This window comes from Tachypleus tridentatus, chromosome 11 (assembly GCF_004210375.1).
Source record: "Tachypleus tridentatus isolate NWPU-2018 chromosome 11, ASM421037v1, whole genome shotgun sequence".
Taxonomy (NCBI): domain Eukaryota; kingdom Metazoa; phylum Arthropoda; class Merostomata; order Xiphosura; family Limulidae; genus Tachypleus; species Tachypleus tridentatus.
The window spans coordinates 64,325,501-64,346,804 of NC_134835.1; the positions used below are offsets into that span (position 1 = coordinate 64,325,501).

At 32.6% G+C, this 21,304-nt stretch overlaps 1 protein-coding gene across 1 annotated transcript; it reads right to left on the bottom strand.

Annotated features, from left to right (window-relative positions):
• Positions 1-231: 231 nt before the first annotated feature.
• On the bottom strand, positions 232-16,227 carry LOC143232323 (protein phosphatase 1L-like). The gene is made up of 4 exons (XM_076467597.1): positions 15,736-16,227; positions 11,302-11,602; positions 4,654-4,784; positions 232-4,019 (listed from the first exon to the last, which is right to left on the bottom strand). The coding sequence occupies exons 1-4, from the start codon at positions 16,195-16,197 to the stop codon at positions 3,627-3,629; spliced, it is 1,287 nt and encodes a 428-aa protein (XP_076323712.1). The 5' UTR covers positions 16,198-16,227; the 3' UTR covers positions 232-3,626.
• Positions 16,228-21,304: the final 5,077 nt, after the last annotated feature.

Here is a 21,304-nt window from a genome sequence, read left to right on the forward strand (position 1 = left end):
TATCTTAAACAGTAGTTTGGTTAATCTACTTTAATTAATACATTTTACTTAAAATTGTAATTATTGTTGTTTTTGATGTTTATTTTTGTAAGTAAAACTTTAAAGAGCTTCGTTTTCAAATACATTTTTTGCAACACAGTAAACCTTTAATGAGATACTAAGAGATTCTATGTAAATAAACTGAAGCTTAGTATTCAGTGGTGTTATTATATGAAAATTCTTAAACAGTGATTTACAATACAAATACCTCTTTATTTACATACTGATTACAGAATGTATTTTCATAAGTTTGACTATTGGTCATGAAAGGGTGTTGTTTAAATAATAAGAAAAACTATCCAAAATGCAATGAGAAATGTTTTATAATGTAATCTTTTACAAAATTACAAATTTAGCTGTTATGGCAGAAACACAAGTTTAAAAAAGTTTTAAATATAAGAAAACATGTTAAAAACCTTCTCAAAACATTAACGTAAATTTCTATGATTTTTCTCTTCAACTGATAGTATTATAATATTAATTTAATTTTTTTATTGTATACTTAATGATCAAACGGTGGAATAAAACAGAGCTTTTAAGAAGACACTTAATATTTTATACAAATTTCACTTTTTGCTGTGATTTGAATTACTGTACATGTAATTTCCTAAATTGTTTTTCATAAATAACATATAAGAAGTGAGAGAAATACACTTAATAATAAATGTAATACCTCTTATTAATATAAATATTTAACTGAGCAGTAAGTTTACTTGTACATCTTAAACACTGACTTAACATCAGTTTTTGTTGTCCAGCAACATCAATAATTTACACCAAGTGTTCATAACTGGATTACAACTTAATTTTGTTACTAACCTTGTATTACTAACATACTTGCTTATGCTTATACATTTTCATATGCATCATAGACATTAATAACTAGAGTGTAGTGATGCGAGTCCAGCCCAACACATTTTAAATACCTTTCACATCAAATAAATCTGGTACTTTTAAGAATAAAAATTGTTTTCTTTCTCTCTCTCTATCATTGTATTTAAAGGAAGAAATGCTAAATGAAAAATAAGTACACGTTATGATAATCAGATATAATAACATTAAGTAACATAAATAGAATGACCTGATTTAAATTAATATCTCAAGAGAGATCTTTAAGATTTTAAAATTTGTGGATACCTTTATTAATACTCTTCTAGTTCTGGACAAGGTGATTAAATAAAACTGAAAAAAAAGACTTTTTTAAAATTTGTTATCCTGAATCCATATCCATTGGCTTTCTTCTTCAACTTATTGAGAAGTTTTGTGGAAAAAAAAGGGGTCTTTTTTTTTTAAATCTACCTATTAGTTTAGTGCATTAGAATGGAAGTATTTTGTTTTTCACATCTTACTCTCTTGGAGAATATATTTTTTTTTAAGTTAAAAAGATTAGGTCTTCTTTGGTTTATCTAAGAAACAAATTTGATATGTTGTTGAATTCCATGTGAACTTGTATCTCATCTGTTTTCTCTGCTTTACCTAAGTCACTTGAGTAAATGTATTCATCCTTATTACACAAGTAATTTTTGGTAATAAAATGTTACTTTTAACTTCAGTGCTGAGAAACAGTACACATCTTAATGTTTTTGTAGTAAAAAGTACTAAATCTGTGAACTGTTGTTACAAAACTTTGTGCACAAATATACAAGACAAACAAAACTAAGCATAAACAAATAGCAAATGCATAACAATCCCAGACATCCTATTGAATAAACTATAGAAAGTTTTACCAAACATATTATCTAAAGTTTGAAGATACATAAACAGCACACTATATAACAAAAATTGAAAGTTACTGATTTCAATCCTCAATAAGAAATATATTGTACCACTACTAGATGCTTTAAGAGATAGTGTAAGTAGCTTTTATAACTGGTTTACCCATAGGAAGGGCAGAAATAAGTATCATTTCAACATCCTTTCCATATCTGTAATTGACCTAAAGTAATGATAACTTGTTCCACTTTTTTCACCTTTACAGCTACATTATTGTAAATTTTCTCATATCGGTAGAATATTATGATTACAAAATTTAATCCAGTGCACCTAGTTCAGTATGTCTGAAACATTAAAGTGAAGTATAATTGGTGACACAATTATTGGCAAGTTTATGAACTAATACTTTCAACGTGTGTCCCAATTTTGATTCATTAGTTTTAGTTTCACTTTTAAAAATGCTGATTAATCAGGAGTTCTAGAATATACATCACAAAGCTTAAAAAACATGAATAAATTCCTTCATATTTTCATTTCTTACTTTAACATAACAGATTATGTTCAACTAATTCTTACACTTAAATGTTAGATCTTTATGATGAGCATCTGTCAAAGTAACAAGAACACTGAACTTGTGACTTTATAACAACTAACTTGTAAACTTGTAGCCAGGTGGTTTTTGTCCAGTTGGTAACAAAGATACACATAACTGTCTAGTAGTGGAAACTAGATGAAAGCTTATATTTGTAAACAGCAAACTATTTATTCTTATGGAAATACAAAACTCTTAATTATTCATAAACTAAGTGATAAGAGTTTAACCAATATTCAGGAACAACAGATTTAAGAAAATATATTTTAATAAAGTGCTATTATCAGTTTCCACATTATCGACAGCTGATGAAATAGGTTTATAGATGTAATAAATGAAAAATCCTGAAAAAAAAAAAATCATCCATGTTTTATCTTTGACATTACAAGTCTCACAACAGTTGTGCAAAACTAAACCCCAACCTGCAAAATAATTATTCTTTATATATGCAGAGAGCAATTTAATATTTTATTGCCTTTGTATGAAAAAAATAATGTTTCTACCATCTTTTAAGATCTCATGTAAAATAATAAAATGAAGTATGTTACAATAATCAAGAGAGAAGTTTGAGTGCTGGTATCTTGGTAGAGTATTTGAGTCTGAAATCTATCCTGAGCCACAGTCTAACGTTTTCTTAATATTTTGATTCATTATAAGGTGAAAATGTTTTCAACTAGGATATATGCTACAAGTTTTGTCAACAGCTCTTTCTGAAAAAATGTAAAAGTGATTGTACTCCTTAATGTAATGTATATTTTACATAAAATAACTGTTCAACATGGTTTATATAAGAATGAAAAATAATCCTAATTTTCTTACATAAAATGTGTTAACAAATATGTTAGTCACATAGAAAATTCAAGAAAAAATCCACTCAACATTTAAATGAACTTATTAAAATCATCAGAGAAATCTGGAAGATAAACTACTTAATTTACTAAGGTAGAGTATATGTTAAGTTCTTAATGTTATAACCAAGTTTATATTAAAAAAGGCAATGTAATATTTACGCATGACAACTTAAGGTTTCTTCTATTATATTCTTTGTATGTGATATGTGCTACTAAGTTATTTTATAAACTTGATACAACACAAAATACACAAGTTTCATTTGAATATTCTCACCAGAAGTTAGTAAGGTAACTGGCATATTCATTAACTTTTAAAAGGGTTATACTGCATGAAATGTATTACTGAAACTTCCATATAAAATTTTCAATCAAATCAACAGTTAAACATCATATACCTGTCTTCTAATTTGTACACTATAGAATACTATTCATCATTGACATTTGGGTACAACTGCTTTTGCTGCAGTATGGTCACAAAAGTTAACAACCAGTACTGTAACATTATCTAAAGACCCACGAACATATGCTTGTGTGGCAAGGCTTTTTGCACCTAAGAACGGCTCATCCAAATGCTCTGAAATATAAGTTACAGCTTCTTCATTTGTAAAAATATCCCATAATCCATCAGTTGCTAGCACCATAAACCTAGGCTGAAGGTCAGAGAGATTAAAAGTTAAAATATCTGGTTCTGCAGTGATGAGGTTGCGCTCCTTCAGAGGGAAATCTCCTAAAGCTCTTGAGGTTGCAAGGATGCCAGCTACTCGCCAAACACCATTAAAAGTAATAAATCCACCAGCTTCTTTTATTCTCTTGTGTTCCTTCAGCTACATAAAAAAAAAAAGTATATATATATACACACACACAGAGATAGAAAACAAATCTAGAACTTAAATTCTGGGACACATTAAATAGTTCTCAAAGGATATACCACAAAAAGCAAAACCAATTAGTGTATGAATGCCAATATATGAAGCTGTTCATTTTCTTATGTAACACAAGTTCCAGTTATTTAACATAAAATTATTTAGCAAATCAAATTTCTCTAAAATGATGTACAACAGATAAATAAACAAAACAACACCAACATGATTTGGAATAAGCAAAAACAAACAAATTTTGCTTAGTACAGGTTTTAGGTAAAATTAGTTACTTAAATAAATAGTGAAAATAGTTATTGACTGTTATTACACACTTACAAATAAACGCATTTTTAGGCTAAAACTCTGTACCTGATAAAACCATTAATCCAGTGTCAACACCATTTAGATAACTTGTTGACTTTAGTATGCCACATATTTAAGCTTAAGAAAATGTGAAAAAAAAACATTTAAGGTAAATTTAATTTTTATGTTCCACAATTTCAGTTCTTTCTTCCTGAGAAATTAAGGTTGTTAACATCTGCTACAACCACAAAAACCTGGGTGTATATTCTGGATGCATCATTATCTTGTTTCTCACCTGTTGAGGTTTGTGATCAAAAGAGAGAGGAATAGCATTTCCTTTGTTGTCAGAAATAACTCCTCTTGAATCACCCACATTTGCAACAATAAGATAGTTATCATAAACCAGAGTCACTAAAGCAGTTGTTCCTGAAATATAAAAATATTGTAACTTTATGATATATCAATATGTTGAAAAATTCAACCCAATAAAGAAGTGATTTCTATAATTATGAAAGAGGAACATAAAACCACATTGTAAACACTGTCTTATATACTACTAATTATAAGGTTTTTTTTTGTTATGTTTTATGATGGAATGATTCAACTGACAGCTTTTCTTGAATGCATCACCAGTGGTTCATGACATCCTGTCTTTACACATTTAACCTTTGACTTTTGTATGCCACCTGTAGTGCACACTTTACTTTAAATCAGGGGTTCCCAACCGGTGGGTCGCGACCCCCCAGGGGTCGCAAAGCCTTGGCAGGGGAGTCGCGTAGCCTTGTTAGAAGTAGCTTGGGATAACATTAATTTTATTTCATCAATTACATTTTCATGTTCTTACATTTTTTTTTGTTTCTGTGCAAAGCAAAACGTGTGCTACGTTAGTTCAATGTCATTAGGTGATATTATGGGTGTATATATGCGTGCCTGTGTGAATGTGTATGTGTCTGCAACTGTATGTATGTGTGTACTAGTGAGTAGCGGGTATGTGAGTGCACGTGCATATACGTATGCTTGTGTGTCTGTTTAGCTGTGATTAAGTGTGTGTGTGTGTGTGCTCGCTGTCGACACATGAGTCACATGTCCGTTGCTGATTGGTGGATGACGAATCGCGCGACTGGCCACACTCCCTTCCCTCCCAATACTTACCCCATCATTACTGTACCTGCACCCCCCACAAGTAGTCAGTGTAAGATCTACAGTTGCCAAAGAGTTCATTATTCAACATTTTTATTTTATTTTAACAAGGAGATAAGTAAGCAGTAGAGGTGAGTTGTGTCCATGGCTAAACGGTACAGATACTCAGAATGCTACCCCAACATTGGCTTCACCACTGTGCTCGCCAACGACGGCATCGAGAAACCACAGTGTTTTTTGTGCCATGCTATCCTGAGTGCAGAGTCAATGAAACCATCAAAATTCAAGCGTCATCTCGAGACGAAACATCCAGAACATGCAAAGAAGGGTTTGGATTTCTTCAAACGGCATGAACGGTGTCTTAAAAGCCAAAGAATCGATAGAAGTGGGTCGTTTCAGCAGCAGAGTGCAGCCGTAGTGGAAGCTTCATATGAGATTGCATTCAAAATTGCTAAACAAAAAAAGCCTCAAACAATTGGAGAAACACTTCTTAAACCCTGCATGATGAAAGCAGTAAATCTTATTCTTGGAGAAGCCAGTGCAAAGAAGATGCAGCAAGTATCCCTGTCAAATAATACTATACAGAGGCACATTTCTAAAATGTCTATGGATGTGAAGGAACAGGTTTTGACTGAAATCAAGGGTTCCCCTTTTTTCTCCTTTCAGCTCGACGAGTAAACAGATGTAAGTTCATGTTCTCAGTTGCTTGTCTTCGTGAGATACGTTAATTCAGGTGACATCAAAGACAAATTCTTATTCTGCAGTGCACTTGAAACCACAACAAAAGCTGATGATGTCATGGAAAAAGATTCAACTTTTTTTCAAGACGAAGATCTTCAATGGGAAAACGTGTGTGGGGTTTGTACGGATGGGGCACCGGCTATGCTGGGATCGAAATCAGGATTCCAGTCGAGAGTGAAGAAGCTAGCACCTCAAGCAAAGGGCATCCACTGCATGATTCACCGATATGCTCTCGCCAGTAAGACTCTCCCTGCCTCTCTGCAGGAAGTGCTTGAATCTGTAATCAAAGTTGTAAATTATGTGAAGACTCAAGCACTCAACACTCGCCTATTCAAAGAACTATGCAAAGACATGAATGATGACCACGAAGTCCTTCTCTTCTACACAGCAGTACGTTGGTTGTCGAAAGGATACGTTATTAATCGTGTCTTTGAAATGAAAGATGAAATAAAGCTATTCCTGGAGACTCAAGAAAGGAAAGATCTTGTAGCTCACTTCGAAGATGAAGCATGGAATAAAAGGGTTGCGTACCTAGCCGACATTTTTGACCAGCTGAACAAGCTCAATTTGAAGCTTCGAGGAAGGGAAACACATGTTCTCCTTTTTCAAGATAGTCTTCGGGCCTTTGTTTCCAAACTGCAGAACTGGCGTCGGAAAACCAATCTTGGAAACATCGCTATGTTTGAAAAACTTTGTGGAGTAACGGATGAGTCTCAGATCCAACTGGATCAGTTCCTCAAGGATGAGATTACTGAACATCTTCAGTCTCTAGAAAAGGAAGTCGAGCGTTACTTCCCTGAGCTATCACAGGAACAGGAGGCCCTGGTAAGGAACCCATTTTGTACTGAACTTGATGTATCCAGCATCCCAGATGATATCCAAGATGAATTTCTGGATCTAAGGAACGACTCTTCAGCTCGTGATCTCTTCAAGGTGAAATCTGTGACTCGGTTCTGGTGCGCTATGTACCAGTCATACTCCAAAGTCAGCATGATAGCTTTACGTGTCCTTGTTCCATTTGCTTCTACCTACTTGTATGAGGCAGGATTTTCCACTCTTGTCAATATAAAAACAAAGAATAGGAACAGATTGGATGTTGGAGATGACATGAGACTGGCTCTAACAAACGCTCGGCCACGAATTTCAAAGCTTGCTGCTGAAATGCAACATCAGGCATCTCACTAGCTGGGTTGGACAGCTGTTCAAACCTATGTTAATATTATTTTAAGAAATATATGTTCTTTTTGTGAATTTAGGTTGGACCAATGTGATTTAATTTGCTAATAAATAACTGCAGAATTTTTAAATATTTTTTTTAGATGTTTCTTTCCCTCTCCTTCACAGAAAATAAAATAAAAATTAAGCTGCTGATAGTAAGCCCTAAGTAGGGGGTCACATGGGTTTCAAACTTTTAGGTAAGGGGTCACGAGTGCCAAAAGATTGGGAACCCCTGCTTTAAATAATAATAATCCAATGTTTATGATATTTAAAATTTTTTCCTTTTTCTCAGAGTAATTTTCCTATTTTTTTGAAGAATTATGAATACTTCACAATTTTATGGTTACAATAAAAGGACATCACAAAATTGTTCATGTTGTGGATAACAGTCCAAAGATTGGGATAGAGAGCTTGCAATGTGTTTCGAGTGTTTCAGTAATAAAACATAAATAAAAATTAGAATGAATTAATCTATCACTGATCTATCCTTTCTCTTCCAATTTCATAAAAGACTTAAAAAAAAAAACAAGGTATAATTAGTTTTTGCTTCACTAAGTCAATATGAAAATTTTATTTCCATTTCATTTCTATCACTATTATATTACAGTTTTCATGAGTTTTTCATTTATGAAAGACGTCTCAATTAGTAGTTTGTTTCTGTGCATCATTTACTCCCAGCAAAAAATTCTATGTTAGTCATTAGAAGTAATTTTAAAATAAAAAAAAAGTAATTTAATTATGTAAATTTGTTTTATTTCAGTTGTCCTTTTAACATAGCATTCATGCTTCAAAAAGTAGATGATGATGGGAGGAGTGGCTTTATTATAGTCATCTGTGCAAAATAAATCCTTTCATATTGGTTTTATGGGTGTTGCATATTAAGGGTGGTACACACAACCACCAGAAAACATGCAGAGAACAATGCCTTAAATTTGTTAATATCCTTCGTTGAAGGTATTAGTTAAAAAAATCTAAACTGAACAAAAGCCAGTATTAGATAATGTTCTCTTTCCTTCCTTCCTTTTCTTTATCTAATCTCCTAATGACCCCATTAGATGTTAATTGCATACCCTACTTTGTGGAAAGTAATAATTGTACCATTTTACTGATGAAATACGTGAGCCACAAATCTATAAAAAGAGTGGGAATGTCACCTATTTCAAGGTTTATTTTTTTTTTATAGCCTTTCTTAGGCAAAAATCTTAAAACAAAATAGCTCACATACACTATCAGACATTCTCTATCTACCACAGAAAACACTGTGGTTATCATGCCAGCCAACACACACATATAATGAATCATCTTTGTAGCAGATTACTATCAAACAATTTGTTTTTTCTTAACACAGTTAAAGAATCTGAAAAGAGAGAAACAAGTTTCTGAAGTACATATAAAACATAATTATTATTGTCAGATTACTTGAAAAAGACATGTGGTGAAAGGTCATGAAAACCAGAAGTGATTAAAATGTTTTACATAGTTTTCTAGAATATCAGTTCTAAACTGCTCATTACAAGAGTCACAACATTTTAATGTGAATAGTGTTAGTGTTTGAATTGAATAATGTGGGTATGTATGTATGCATTTATGTGTGTGTGTGTATATATATACATAAAGCATACTTGTTTACATTTAAGCATATAATACACAGAAATTGAAAGAAATATGAAACCTACATATAAACATTAGTATGACCCACTTGGAGCACATATGCTAACCACCGAACTGCCTCTACAGTTGCTTGTTTGTTTTTGAATTTTGTGCAAAGCTACACAAGGGCTACTGCACTAGCTGTCCCTAATTTAGCAGTATAAGACTAGAGGGAAGGCAGCTAGTCATCACCACCCACTGCCAACTCTTGGACTACTCTTTTTACCAAGGAATAGTGAGACCGACCGTCACATTATAACGCCCCCACGGCTGAAAGGGCAAGCATGTTTGGTGCAATGGGGATTCGAACCTGCGACCACCTTAACCCACCTGGCCATGCCAGGCCTCTCTACAGTTACTGATTAAATGTGCTGATTTTGTACCCTGTTTCTGGGTGTAATCCCACAAGACAGTATCACATTAGCTTACCCACTATATAAATGTAACCAACAAGCTTGTTCGTTAAAGAAGACATGGCCTACATCAAGGAAATACTTCATGCTGAGTGTGTATCAGCTACTGCTTTGAATGGTAAAAGTTATTCTAAATGACAGATTGTGAAATCAAACTGCATGTAGCAGTGAGTACTGTATTCAAGAAGCTTCCCAGGTGCAGGAAATTGATGTTGTTCATAACAAATCCAGTTAAGAAAGTTTAAACCTTACTCTAACTTCCAACTTTCCAATAACCTGATTTCAAGTGCAGGTATTTAATTACCCTGGAGTGTGTAAGAAACAGAAATAAAACAGTGAGATAAGCAAGCAGACTTGACAGAGGTTGATGTTTACCAATGACTCTACATGTTGAAGAATTAGTAAGTATTGATACACACGTATCAGAGAAGTAGAGAGAGATTCTAATACATTATGCCATTCCATTAAGAACACTCATGAGGGGTCAGATGTGTGTGTTTCAGTAATAATTCTAATCATACGTTAAATGTGGATAAAGCCTACCAGGAGAGAAAACAAACACTGGAATACTAGAACTCTTGCCTTGGCCTTTGCCCCAGTTTCAGATGTGAACATCTATTGAGGTAATTCAGATGTGTACAGATACAGATGGGATCATGAAGCAATTAAGCGACTTGTGAAATGGTGTGGCATGCTACACTTTATTTTAATGAACATTTCACAGACTTTTATGAACACACTCTATGATAATATGTAGGATAGGATAACAAAGGGCTTATACATCAAATAATAATGTATGCAGTTACATATTTGAATCTTGTTGTCATGGTTTAGCCTATTTTATATCTGTAGAACTGAACTGCTATGCTTATAAATGAAAAAGAACCTTTCTCCTGTGATACACTGCATTTCATCAGTGTCTATATTTATTTTTAATATTGTATATTCATTAAATCATAAACTTAAATACATATGTTGATTTATTTATAAAAAGGAAACTTTAAAAATGTGTATAAAAGATTAAACAAACATTAAATAAATGTCACCAGGTAAACTTGTAAAAAATCTATAATCCTAAAACAGTAACTATTAATTCTCTTAATGAAAACAACTTCAATGTGGATTACTAACTGATACATACTAATATTCTTGTGCTCATTTATTCAACATTTCTAGCTGCCACTCTTAAAATATTGCTTACACATACCAAATTACTGAAAAAATTTTATTCTCATTCATATAATACTTTTTTAGTTTTTTAAAAAAATAAGTGATCCCAGCTTACAGTATTACTTTTTAAAAAAATAACACCAATGATTCTGCTGAAAAATTTTAAATGACAGCCAAATCATTTCTCCACAGCAATGTTTTTATCATTATCATGTATGCAAAACAGAACTGTTCTACCTCCATACACCAGGTGTACAACTTTTAAATCTGTTGTAGCTGAATTTCATTTGTTCACATACTTGTTCATTGATTATAACTAACCATGTTTACCTGAATTAAAGAAATACTTAAAAAAGAATTCACGTTTTCAAGAATGTTGGTATCACCAAGACTATAGACATAAAGAAAGATGATACCAGAAACTTTAAGGGACCTATACTTCATTTTTTCCCAATCTGATTATCCACACACATCATTTCTTCTATATTTTATGTCATAAAGTCATTTTTTAAACCATCTGTTTATTCAAAACATGTGAATCATTATATTCATAGAAGCTAAGAAGACCTAAGCTCACTCAAAGTTCACTACCAATAAGAATACACTTTTACCTGCCACACTTCTTGCTGCTTTGGCACGAGTAAGAAGTTGTTTATCAACTGAAAGTATTTCTTCAGTTATTAGACGGGTGAATAAGCTTGTTACAGAAATAGTTGAAACTGGATGTGAAGAATGTTGTTTCTCACTGTCTTTCTCCTCTTCTTCATCCTCACCATCATCCTTCGCAGTAGTTTTCTCTATTCTCTCTGTTAGAAACTGGTTGATTTTGGAAATGCCTGGCTGTTGCAGAACATTCTGTAGTTTAGGTAGTAGATTCTTGAAGAGGTTCTCTTTTACAAACTCTGCAGCAGGCTGAACAAGTAAACATTTTTATTTATAACAGTATACACATATTAAATATGACCTAAACCATACACATTCCATAGTATCAAACATGTAAAATGAGTCTGACTAAAGCAAATTCAAAAAGCAACAACAACAACACAGAAATAGGTCATTATAACAAAGTTTTAGGTTCTAAGTGAAAAGATTTTTCTACATTCTATGTACAAGATAAAATTTCAAATTGAGAAGTGTAATAAAAGTAGGATATGGAAATTTGCAAATGGCTTCAAGTATTCACAGAACATTTGAATAAGTTATTAAACTTACATCTTTCATGTACTGTATAATTTATAATTATTTTCATCATTAAACATTGCTTGCATAATAAGCACATAACAGCCTGCATAATTATATACCTGTAACTGTTATTACATGTCATAGTAAGGCTTACCAAGGAAGAATATAACAGTAAAATCTAATAATTAAAATTAATCCATAATTATTAAGTATATACATAAAGAATTTTGTTAATTTGAATATACTGAAAAACTATGAAATCTAATGAGTAAAACATTAAAAGAATTTATAAATATTTTTACATAATGTGAACTATATAGATATGTATATATATCATTTAAAATATTTGTAAGTTGTCATCAACTTATTTCAACACAAACAGTCAGACTTCACATTAGAAAGCAAAATTCCAATCAGAGATGTCTGAATGCACTGGAACATGCTCATTTTATTTTATAGTGGTCAGAATATCCAGATGGTGTCTTGAAAAATCAGAACAGAAAACCATGATTGATGTCAGACCAAAATACTGAAATTTCCATTCCTACATACTAGACCCTAAATCTATAAATATCTAGCAACAGATCTCTATTTATTTAGTGCTTAAAAATATATAAACAATAATAATAAAACAATAAATGAGAAAAAAAGTGAATTTAAAAAGCATGGGGTTGCTAAAGAAATTTGACTACTTTTTCCATATCAAATGCTATGTCTTCTGTGAATGGAATTTTAATACAGAAGTTGAAACATTGTGAAATATTACATCAAACTACTATTAGATTTGTAAACAAACATCTGAAATTCCTGTTTTCAGTTCCAATGCAATAAAAGAGTAATAATAAATTCACTGTTTTTATAAAATCACACACATGAAAGTCTGAAAGAAGTATCAAGTTGAATATAAATAACATTTTATTTTCTGCATTCAACATCAAAGTGTGGTTCTTATTAAGCACAAAACTACACAATGTACTATCTAGGCTCTTCCTACCACGGGTATTGAGACCAAGTTTATAGCATTGTAAGCTAACAGCCTTAAGGCTAACCCACATGGGACACATTAAATTAACAAAAGAGTGAAAATTTTGTGTGCCTAACATTCTTCTTTCCTTGCAATTTCACTCAAAGTTCTTATAAGTTCAGTAGAGTTGTTGTTTGTTACTACTAAAAATAATTATACATTTTAACGCAGTTTAACTTGCAGTTTTAATACACTTTTCATAACTCCTTTGAAGCTTTCACAACTTGGTAGTGACCATGTTTTCTCTTGAGATAACACAAACATTCTAGCTTCGAACTATGTGTACGTACGAAGTAAAAATACATATTTCAACTTACTAAACAATGTAATAAATTAGTTTTTCAAACCTGAAATAACACAAACATAAATTAATTTTTTTGGAGTTCTAGGTTTGAATAATAATTTCATATATAATACAAAACTTTAAAAGTGAGGAAATATATCAAAAAACACAGTTTGGATGATAAAAATACTTCATCATACTTAATCTAATTTCTCTGTCTGATGTTGTATAACGCCCCCACGGCTGGGAGGGCGAGCATGTTTGGCGCGACGCGGGCGCGAACCTGCGATCCTCGGATTACGAGCCGCACGCCTTACGCGCTTGGCCATGCCAGGCCTTAAAAGAAATTACTTAACTGTAATTCTCAATTGTACTATTTATTTAAAAATAGAAAATTACTAAAACTCAGTGACATTTTACGGTCAACAATAAAACTATTTAATGGTAAATGAGGCTTAGTTCAAAAATACGTTTAACGTTGAAAATTTAGGTCAGCATAATAAAACTTTAAAAATAGAAAATGCACGGTCAACTGCAGATTTAAGAATGGATGGATGGTTTTTGTATACAGCTATAAGACTAACAACTCATTTCTAGAGCAGCATCACACGTGTAACCGCAAAGCACCTCTGGGCAAAACAGGTTGAAAAGTGTTGATTCCCTTTTCAGTTTCTGGGAAGATAACGATAAGTGCCTGCCAAATGAAAAGAAACAGAGGGTCAATTATATTAAATTCTCCAAATGCGACCTTGGAGTTGTCAAACCGTACGGTTGCCATTCTGGAATTAACTAAACAGGCATGTCGAAGAAACGAACCAAGCTGCCAATCACCAGCCTTTCTGTCAAAGTAAAAAGAATAACACCATGCGATATACAGTCTACATCTTAAAAACAGTGGATGTACAATTATTATAGATGTTAAAAACAGGATGATCAACTTACACATGTCTGTATGTACTCTCATTATATTACAGTTAAAACACACTATTTATTGGCCCCAGTATATTGCAGTCTCATCAGGTATGCCTATACTGCTGAATGATAGTGTACATACAAACTTTGTGCTCTGATGGTATCCGTTTCGTTGCTCTCCACCTGTTGCATTGTTGGTCTTAAAGAGGCATCCATTACGTGGTCAACCCTATTTCTGTAATATTGCAAGAGCCATTGCATAACCAGAGATGTCATGCAGTATAACACTGAAAATGATAGGGTGAATTATTTAGTTTCCAAAGGCAATAATTCTATCAGGCCTCTTTCCATACCAGACCTCATTTGATACATGTGGCCTCATGTGGGTGTAAATGCCGTCCAAAGTTAATCAATCGCCTACAATTTACATTTTGAAGTTCACTTTTCTGGTATAATCCCGAAGTTCCTGATAATAGATAAAACATTTTTTACTTTCTACTCATTTTTCAGTTAATATACAATAAGTTTTGTGCCACTGTATCCATTTTGCCATCAATTGCATTTAACATGGGAGTGGGGCAGATTTCTATTTTTTATGTTGGGTATAATTATTATGTAGCATTTAACGTGTGTTAGAAAAATCTATCGTGCACATTATTTGTATCAAAATTATGTACAAGTTAAATTATAAATACTTAAAGTAACGTAATGTAAATTCAATTAATCATGCTGGATTAATAAAATGTTGCAAGCTTGAGTACTTCGCTGAATTAACTGTGTTAGATTTCGTTGCTATGCTAGGTAGCATTGGCTTAGAACACCATAAACAACATAAAACCACGGTTACTAAGGTTTTAACAAACGATCAATAAGGTGTGCAGTAATTTTCGGTTCCGGTAACCTAACGAAATACATTTCATGAGTTTCGCAAACTACATACATTCAACTGTAAACATACTGGAACGAAATGCATAAAGTAGAGCATACTTTTGTATAATAATAGTAATAATTATTTTCTATTTTAATAACTACAGAGGTTTAGCATATATCCTTTTGTCTCGCTGAAGAGTACATTATCACTTTAAACACAGATGAAGCCCATCAAAATATATATCAAATTACTTGGTTTAAAATATTTTAAAATTTTGTTTTGTTTTCCCGTATTTTGCAAGTACGGAGCTGGAAAAACTATACGAGTATGGACACGCAACCTGAGTTCTGAATCTTCACTATTATTCAATATAATTTATTGAACTGTTGTCACTTACATTAAACCTGGTATATATATCTTCATGCTTAATAATTAATATAAATAATATCGACTAGAACCAGCGTACTAAAAAAATTCATTAGCTGATTATAATACAAAAAGTTTCTCATTCGCAAGTAGTTGATTATTGATGTCACAATATATTAAAGTTAAACCTCAAAACAATTCAAATGGGCAGTCAAAATTTAATTCAGTAAATCACATCAAATTGCCATGACAGAATAGAGAAATTTATACTTTATAGTCAAAAGCAAAAACTAATATAAAAATTAATCATAAATAGTATTTATAATATAATAATATTTGTAATACAACATATTCATGTGCTTCTCATAAATGTTAATAAACTTGACAAGCTTTCATCAATAATTTACCTCGCCTCCATGGCCATCAAAAATGCCATATAAGGAGATGTTATTTTCGTTGTCCACAAGTACACTGAACCGATCTTCCATCCGTGGTCGCCGGCCTTGTAACGCATAAACACAAGCACTACCTTCTGAGAGCTCCCACGCAAGTCGATCATTTTTGTTCTGGACATTCAAAAAACCACCAAAATTCCCTTTGCCTGCTGCTGTGCCAAAACTTGCCGCTAGCTGAAGACGAGTAACGAGCACTTTATACCACAGATCGGCAGAGTGGCATAGGAGAAAAACTGCGAAAATAGTAAATCCGAGAGCGATCGTTTCGGGCTTCAACACATACCAACGTAAGTATCTTAAAAAATGAGAAACAGAAGAAAAATTCATCGGCAAATTAAAGACAACGTGAGAGAATATTTTCATATGGGATATCAGCGTTTGAAATAGCACCTCATTCTCTAGCTCGTCGTCCATTTTATATACTGAAACGTAGCCTTACAGACTGTTAAAATGCGCATGCACGATTGTTGGAATGGCCGTAACCAACAGGGACGGTCCATAAAAAAATTTGCACGATGTCAGATAATATTCATATTTCAGTTTTATGATTAAATGCGGTTTTAATTCTTAAATAAAATCAAATTATTTAGGTTGCAGTGATTATACATAATATACATATAAACTGTATTAACTAACGTACTTTGTTACGATTTCTTAGTCGCGTTTTGTGTGTATTTCTTGTGGCTTACTATGAACGCTAACAGTATTTTTCATCTTTTAAAAGTTCAACTAAGTAAAAATTGTGATACTGATACTAACATTTTGTAAATGTTATAATCTTTGGAACTTAAAAGCGCATAAAATATGAAAGCAAAAATTTACCTGTAATGTTAAGTACAGGAATATTTATTATTGTAACTGGTGCCTAGGAAGGCACTCCAAACTACCAACTTCGTTACAACCTTAAATCAGGAAGTTTCTCTTAAACCTCGTTTGATGTTATGTGTAGTATATGAGTATGTAATCTGATATTTACATAAAACATTTGATGACACGTTAGTGTCAAATCACTGTCTAAGACTTTCTTTATGAATTCAGAAAGTGTTTTGCGAAAGAATAAAATTAACAGGAACAATACATGAATAAACATTTAGACATTTGTGTAAACAAGTAACAACAATACTTATTTCTTACGCGTTGGAATCTCATTACATTACTGGGCAGCTTCAATTTTTTTTATAAACTGCTCTGTCTGTCGAAGGTGATAAAATAGAGAAATAATTATTTTAGTTCGCATACTATATATTAAAGTGAATATATGTATGTTGGGCTGAGGATTATTTTATAGTTGATGTCTGTGACTTGTTGGTGAGAAATTCAAAAATAAGCCATCAGCACACACTCCACTTGTTTTGAAAGTATATTCAAAACAAGTTAAATATATCTACAAAATTATTTACACTGTGCATATCATAATTGTATCTTAAATACTACACAACTCTCTTTTTCTTCATATCAAAAGTTTACTTAGGCCAGTTGTATCCTAAATTTCCAATACTCGTCTGTTTCGTATAAAAAAGTCTACTTCTAATATTCATCTGCTTTTAACTCATTTATTATGATAGAAGACTAAACAATCGGGAAATATTAGTTCACAAAGAAATTAATTAATACTATTTACACCAAACAGTCTTTTATATCTGACATAAACCCCTCTTCAAAAGAAATGTTTTATAACTATATACAAAGACTGCTTTCATTTCATAAACTAAGTCTTCTAATCAGTCTACACTAACATTCACTGTTCCTTTGTTCATCTTTCCTAGCATACAATCTTCAGTAGGACTTCACACCTTGACAATATTTGTCTTCATCTTGATCTTTTGCTTTCTAAGAGCTGTCTTTCCTGATCTATCTGTATACTGGCACAGTAGATCTTGTTCCTCTTTTTTCTTCTTAGTCAATTCTTCACTTGTGTTGATGTTCTTGTATGTCTCATCTCTATTCAATGCTCTTAGACCTAATAGGTCCTTATCTTCTATAATGAAGTCAAAGTCTTCAGATTCTGCTTCTTTGATAGCTACACCTGCCATGTCCATTTGTACTTCAATAGTTAAATCTGTTAGGTCTTCAACCCTATCAAAGTACCTCTTCAACAGATTGGTATTGTAAACCATGGTTTGTTTATAAACTTCACTTTATAGTTCATTCTGTTGACCACTTTCTGCACTGTGTAAGGTTCTTTCCACTGCTTGGTGATTTTGTAGTTCATTTTGGGTAACAGAATTAAAACCTTCTGTCCAAACTTGAAATGTCGACACTGGCCTTTTTATTACTTGGGTTTGGATTTCCAATTAAAATTGTTTTGGTTGGCCCAATTCAGTATTTCTTTTTGGTTCTCTGTTTTGTAAATATCCTCTCATTTTGTATTGTGCTTGACTTCTTCTCGAACACTCTCCCGAAGTTTCTGCAGTGAAGGTTTTTCCTGTACTTTCTTCAAAATTTTTACTACCTGATATGTTTCCTATTATTAAGTTGTACATTGGTTTCATGATACAAATGGCTTCAATGTTAGTATTTCTTGATATTTGTAACACAGTCCAATCAGTATTCGCACTATTGATCTAGTTGTTAACTCGAGCCAACCATTACTAATTCACTCATCAATCGTGGCAATGACACTTCCTCCTTGTAGTGAATCTAATGATTTGTCTTGATTTTGTTTCTTTTGGTAATAGCATCCATGGAACAACTCAGGCTTTTCTTGCTTCTCACCAGCACTATATTTATAAATAGCTCCAGCTACTTTATGCTGTTTTTTGCTGGTAATGAACTTGCACTCCTTTGCAATGTGCTCTATTTTATGACAAATAAAGCATCTCTTCTCCATTGTGTCTATTAACTTCTTGTTGCCATTGCTATAATTATTCTCCTAGACAGCAATAAATGATTGCACATTTAGCTGTATATTTTTGGACTTGCCAGCTAGTCCCCTTCATGATCTTTCATATATTGTTCTGCCAGTTTGATAGTTTTGACATCAACGACTTACAAACACAATTTCCAATAATCGTCTTTTTTTTTCGTATATTTAGGCCTTCTTCCAAGATTTGTTTGTTTTTATCTCCCTTATTATGATAAAACTAAACAGTCATGAAAAATTAATTTATAAAATAAAGAATTGATACTGCTTATGATAACAGTATTCTATATGTGAAAGATAAAACAATTTAAAACTTGAGTACCTGGTAAATATCAGAACATTGTTATAATAAACTAGTTATAAAGTAACATTATGGTACCATGACCAAAGAATTTTGTTGCAGAATTTAGTTGGAATGTGCTTCCTTTTCTGTTGACTCTTTGATGCAGTAACATATTTAAATATGTTATCATGAAACGTTAGGCTTAAGCACGAATGAGGTAGTTTTGTTGATAGTGAAGATTCGGTTCAAGAATGAAGGAAGATCTAATTGGACTAGCACTTTTCTAAACCTAAAGCACCACCGGTCATGGTGAGAGCAATGTCCACGTTCTCAATTCATCCTTGAAACCCAAAAAATGATTACTATTTAGACAAGCAATTTTAATGGAGATTTAAATAGTTACACCCCTGTATACAGTGGCAAAGAGCAATAGAAAAATTGAGGTTAATGTCATAATGCTCTCTAATGAAGTCACTAATTTTCAAGTAAAGGAGGAAGCAAACATGCAAGGTTGGTTGGTTTGGGTTTGGCGTTTTATGGCACAAAGCAACTAGGCTATCTGCACCAAACGTCCGGTAAAAAGTTAGAATTAAAGTAAAATTATTAAAATTCGTAAAATGAAATCAAGGTAAAATAAAATAAAGTTTAATTTTTGAATTAAAAATATAAATAGCATTAAATCCAATTTTTATATCTAGTTTACAGCGGTTAGAGAAAAACTACAGTAATACAAGTTGTAAAGGACTTTCTGTAGCATAATTTTAATTACCATGACTTACCATTTGCTTTGGTAGAAAGGTGATAGATTACTAAAAATGGAACTGAAAGAGAGAGAGACAAGTGTAACTTAAGTTTTTTTAGCTACTGACAAAAGGGCAATTTGAGTAAAATATCCGGCTTCTCTCCAAAAGCTTGGTGGTCATTCCAGTTAGAATAGTGTTTAATAGTGCTTGTAGTATGATGATAGAGATACACACCAAATAATACGTTTATGGTTGACACAGGATCTGCCTAAGCACTGAACAATCGTGTGGTATCTTAGGAATTCTGAATGAAGTCACCATTTCAGCTAGTCGATAAAACTTTATTCTCATGAATAATGTCGGACTATACATCAAGAGGTGCTGTTACCCACAAAATATAGAATTCAATCATTGGGTTCTTGCTGCAGAAACTGTCAGAAAGTATTGCTTGTGCAATAGATAATATTCATTTCCGTATGTAAAATTTCATTAGTGGCTAGAATAGTTTCAATAATAGTGAATGTCTAGGAGGGATTTGAAATACCTGAGAATGCTCAAATGATTTCTATGGTACAAATTACCGCATGAAATTATTTTTCTGTCCTCAAAAAGCACTTAATCAAACAGTTATCTGTTTAAGAAGTGTCATAGTCTCAGTTCTGGTCTTGCTAAGATTGTTGTATGATTACTATGCAAGCAATGTGAGTTCAACAAAATGACACAAGATTACAGTTTCAATATGCTTGTGGAACCATACAGCCATTTTTATCAGTTAACGATAATTTGCCACTACATAAATTTTGGGTAGATATTTCTTATCAAATAACCACCGCAAATGCTTTTCTGGAGCTCTAACAATAAAACTAATACATAGGTACAGTGAATGTTCAAAGGTGAATTCATGCATTCTTTTTATAGTGCTTGGTTACTTCCAGTGAGACTTGGCATGACCAAGTGGTAAGGGCGCCCTACTCGTAATTTGAGGGTAACGGGTTCGAATCCTCGTCACACTAAACATGCTCGCCCTTTCAATCGTAGGGGCATTATAATGTGTATATGTGCTTGGAAAACTAGTTAAAGCCACCATATTTCAAATCAGATGTTGGGTAAATTAGTGTAAATACAAACTTTCAAACGTGGATACTGAATATAATTTTAGTAAACGTGTGCCACAGGGAAGCAGTTCAATTTTGGACTGATTAATTTTACTTTGTTCTCAGATAACTCAGCCCATTAAACTATATGACTCAGTGGTTAAGTGGTGCATGAAAACATGTCCAACATCTTGATAAGCTACAACACAATGTCTCTCAGGAGCTCCTTGGGTAATGGCTGAATCAGGAATCAGAGATGGAGGAAACTGATGGGTAAGAAGACAACGAGAGCAATGTAATGTAATGTATTGGTTAAGCTGATTAGGAGGAAGTTATTGGCAGTACCTATCTGGCTGTTTGTGAGAAGTCAGATAAAGATTTACATGTGGAGGTGTGATAGTTCTGACGAGATGCTAACATTATACTTCTGAACATTATGTCTGTGAGTAGTTTTCAGACCAGAAGTTAAGTTGATTAGTTGATTGACATACTAGTAGCTGAAAATATGTGACATTAGTTACTTTCCAACTTACTGAGA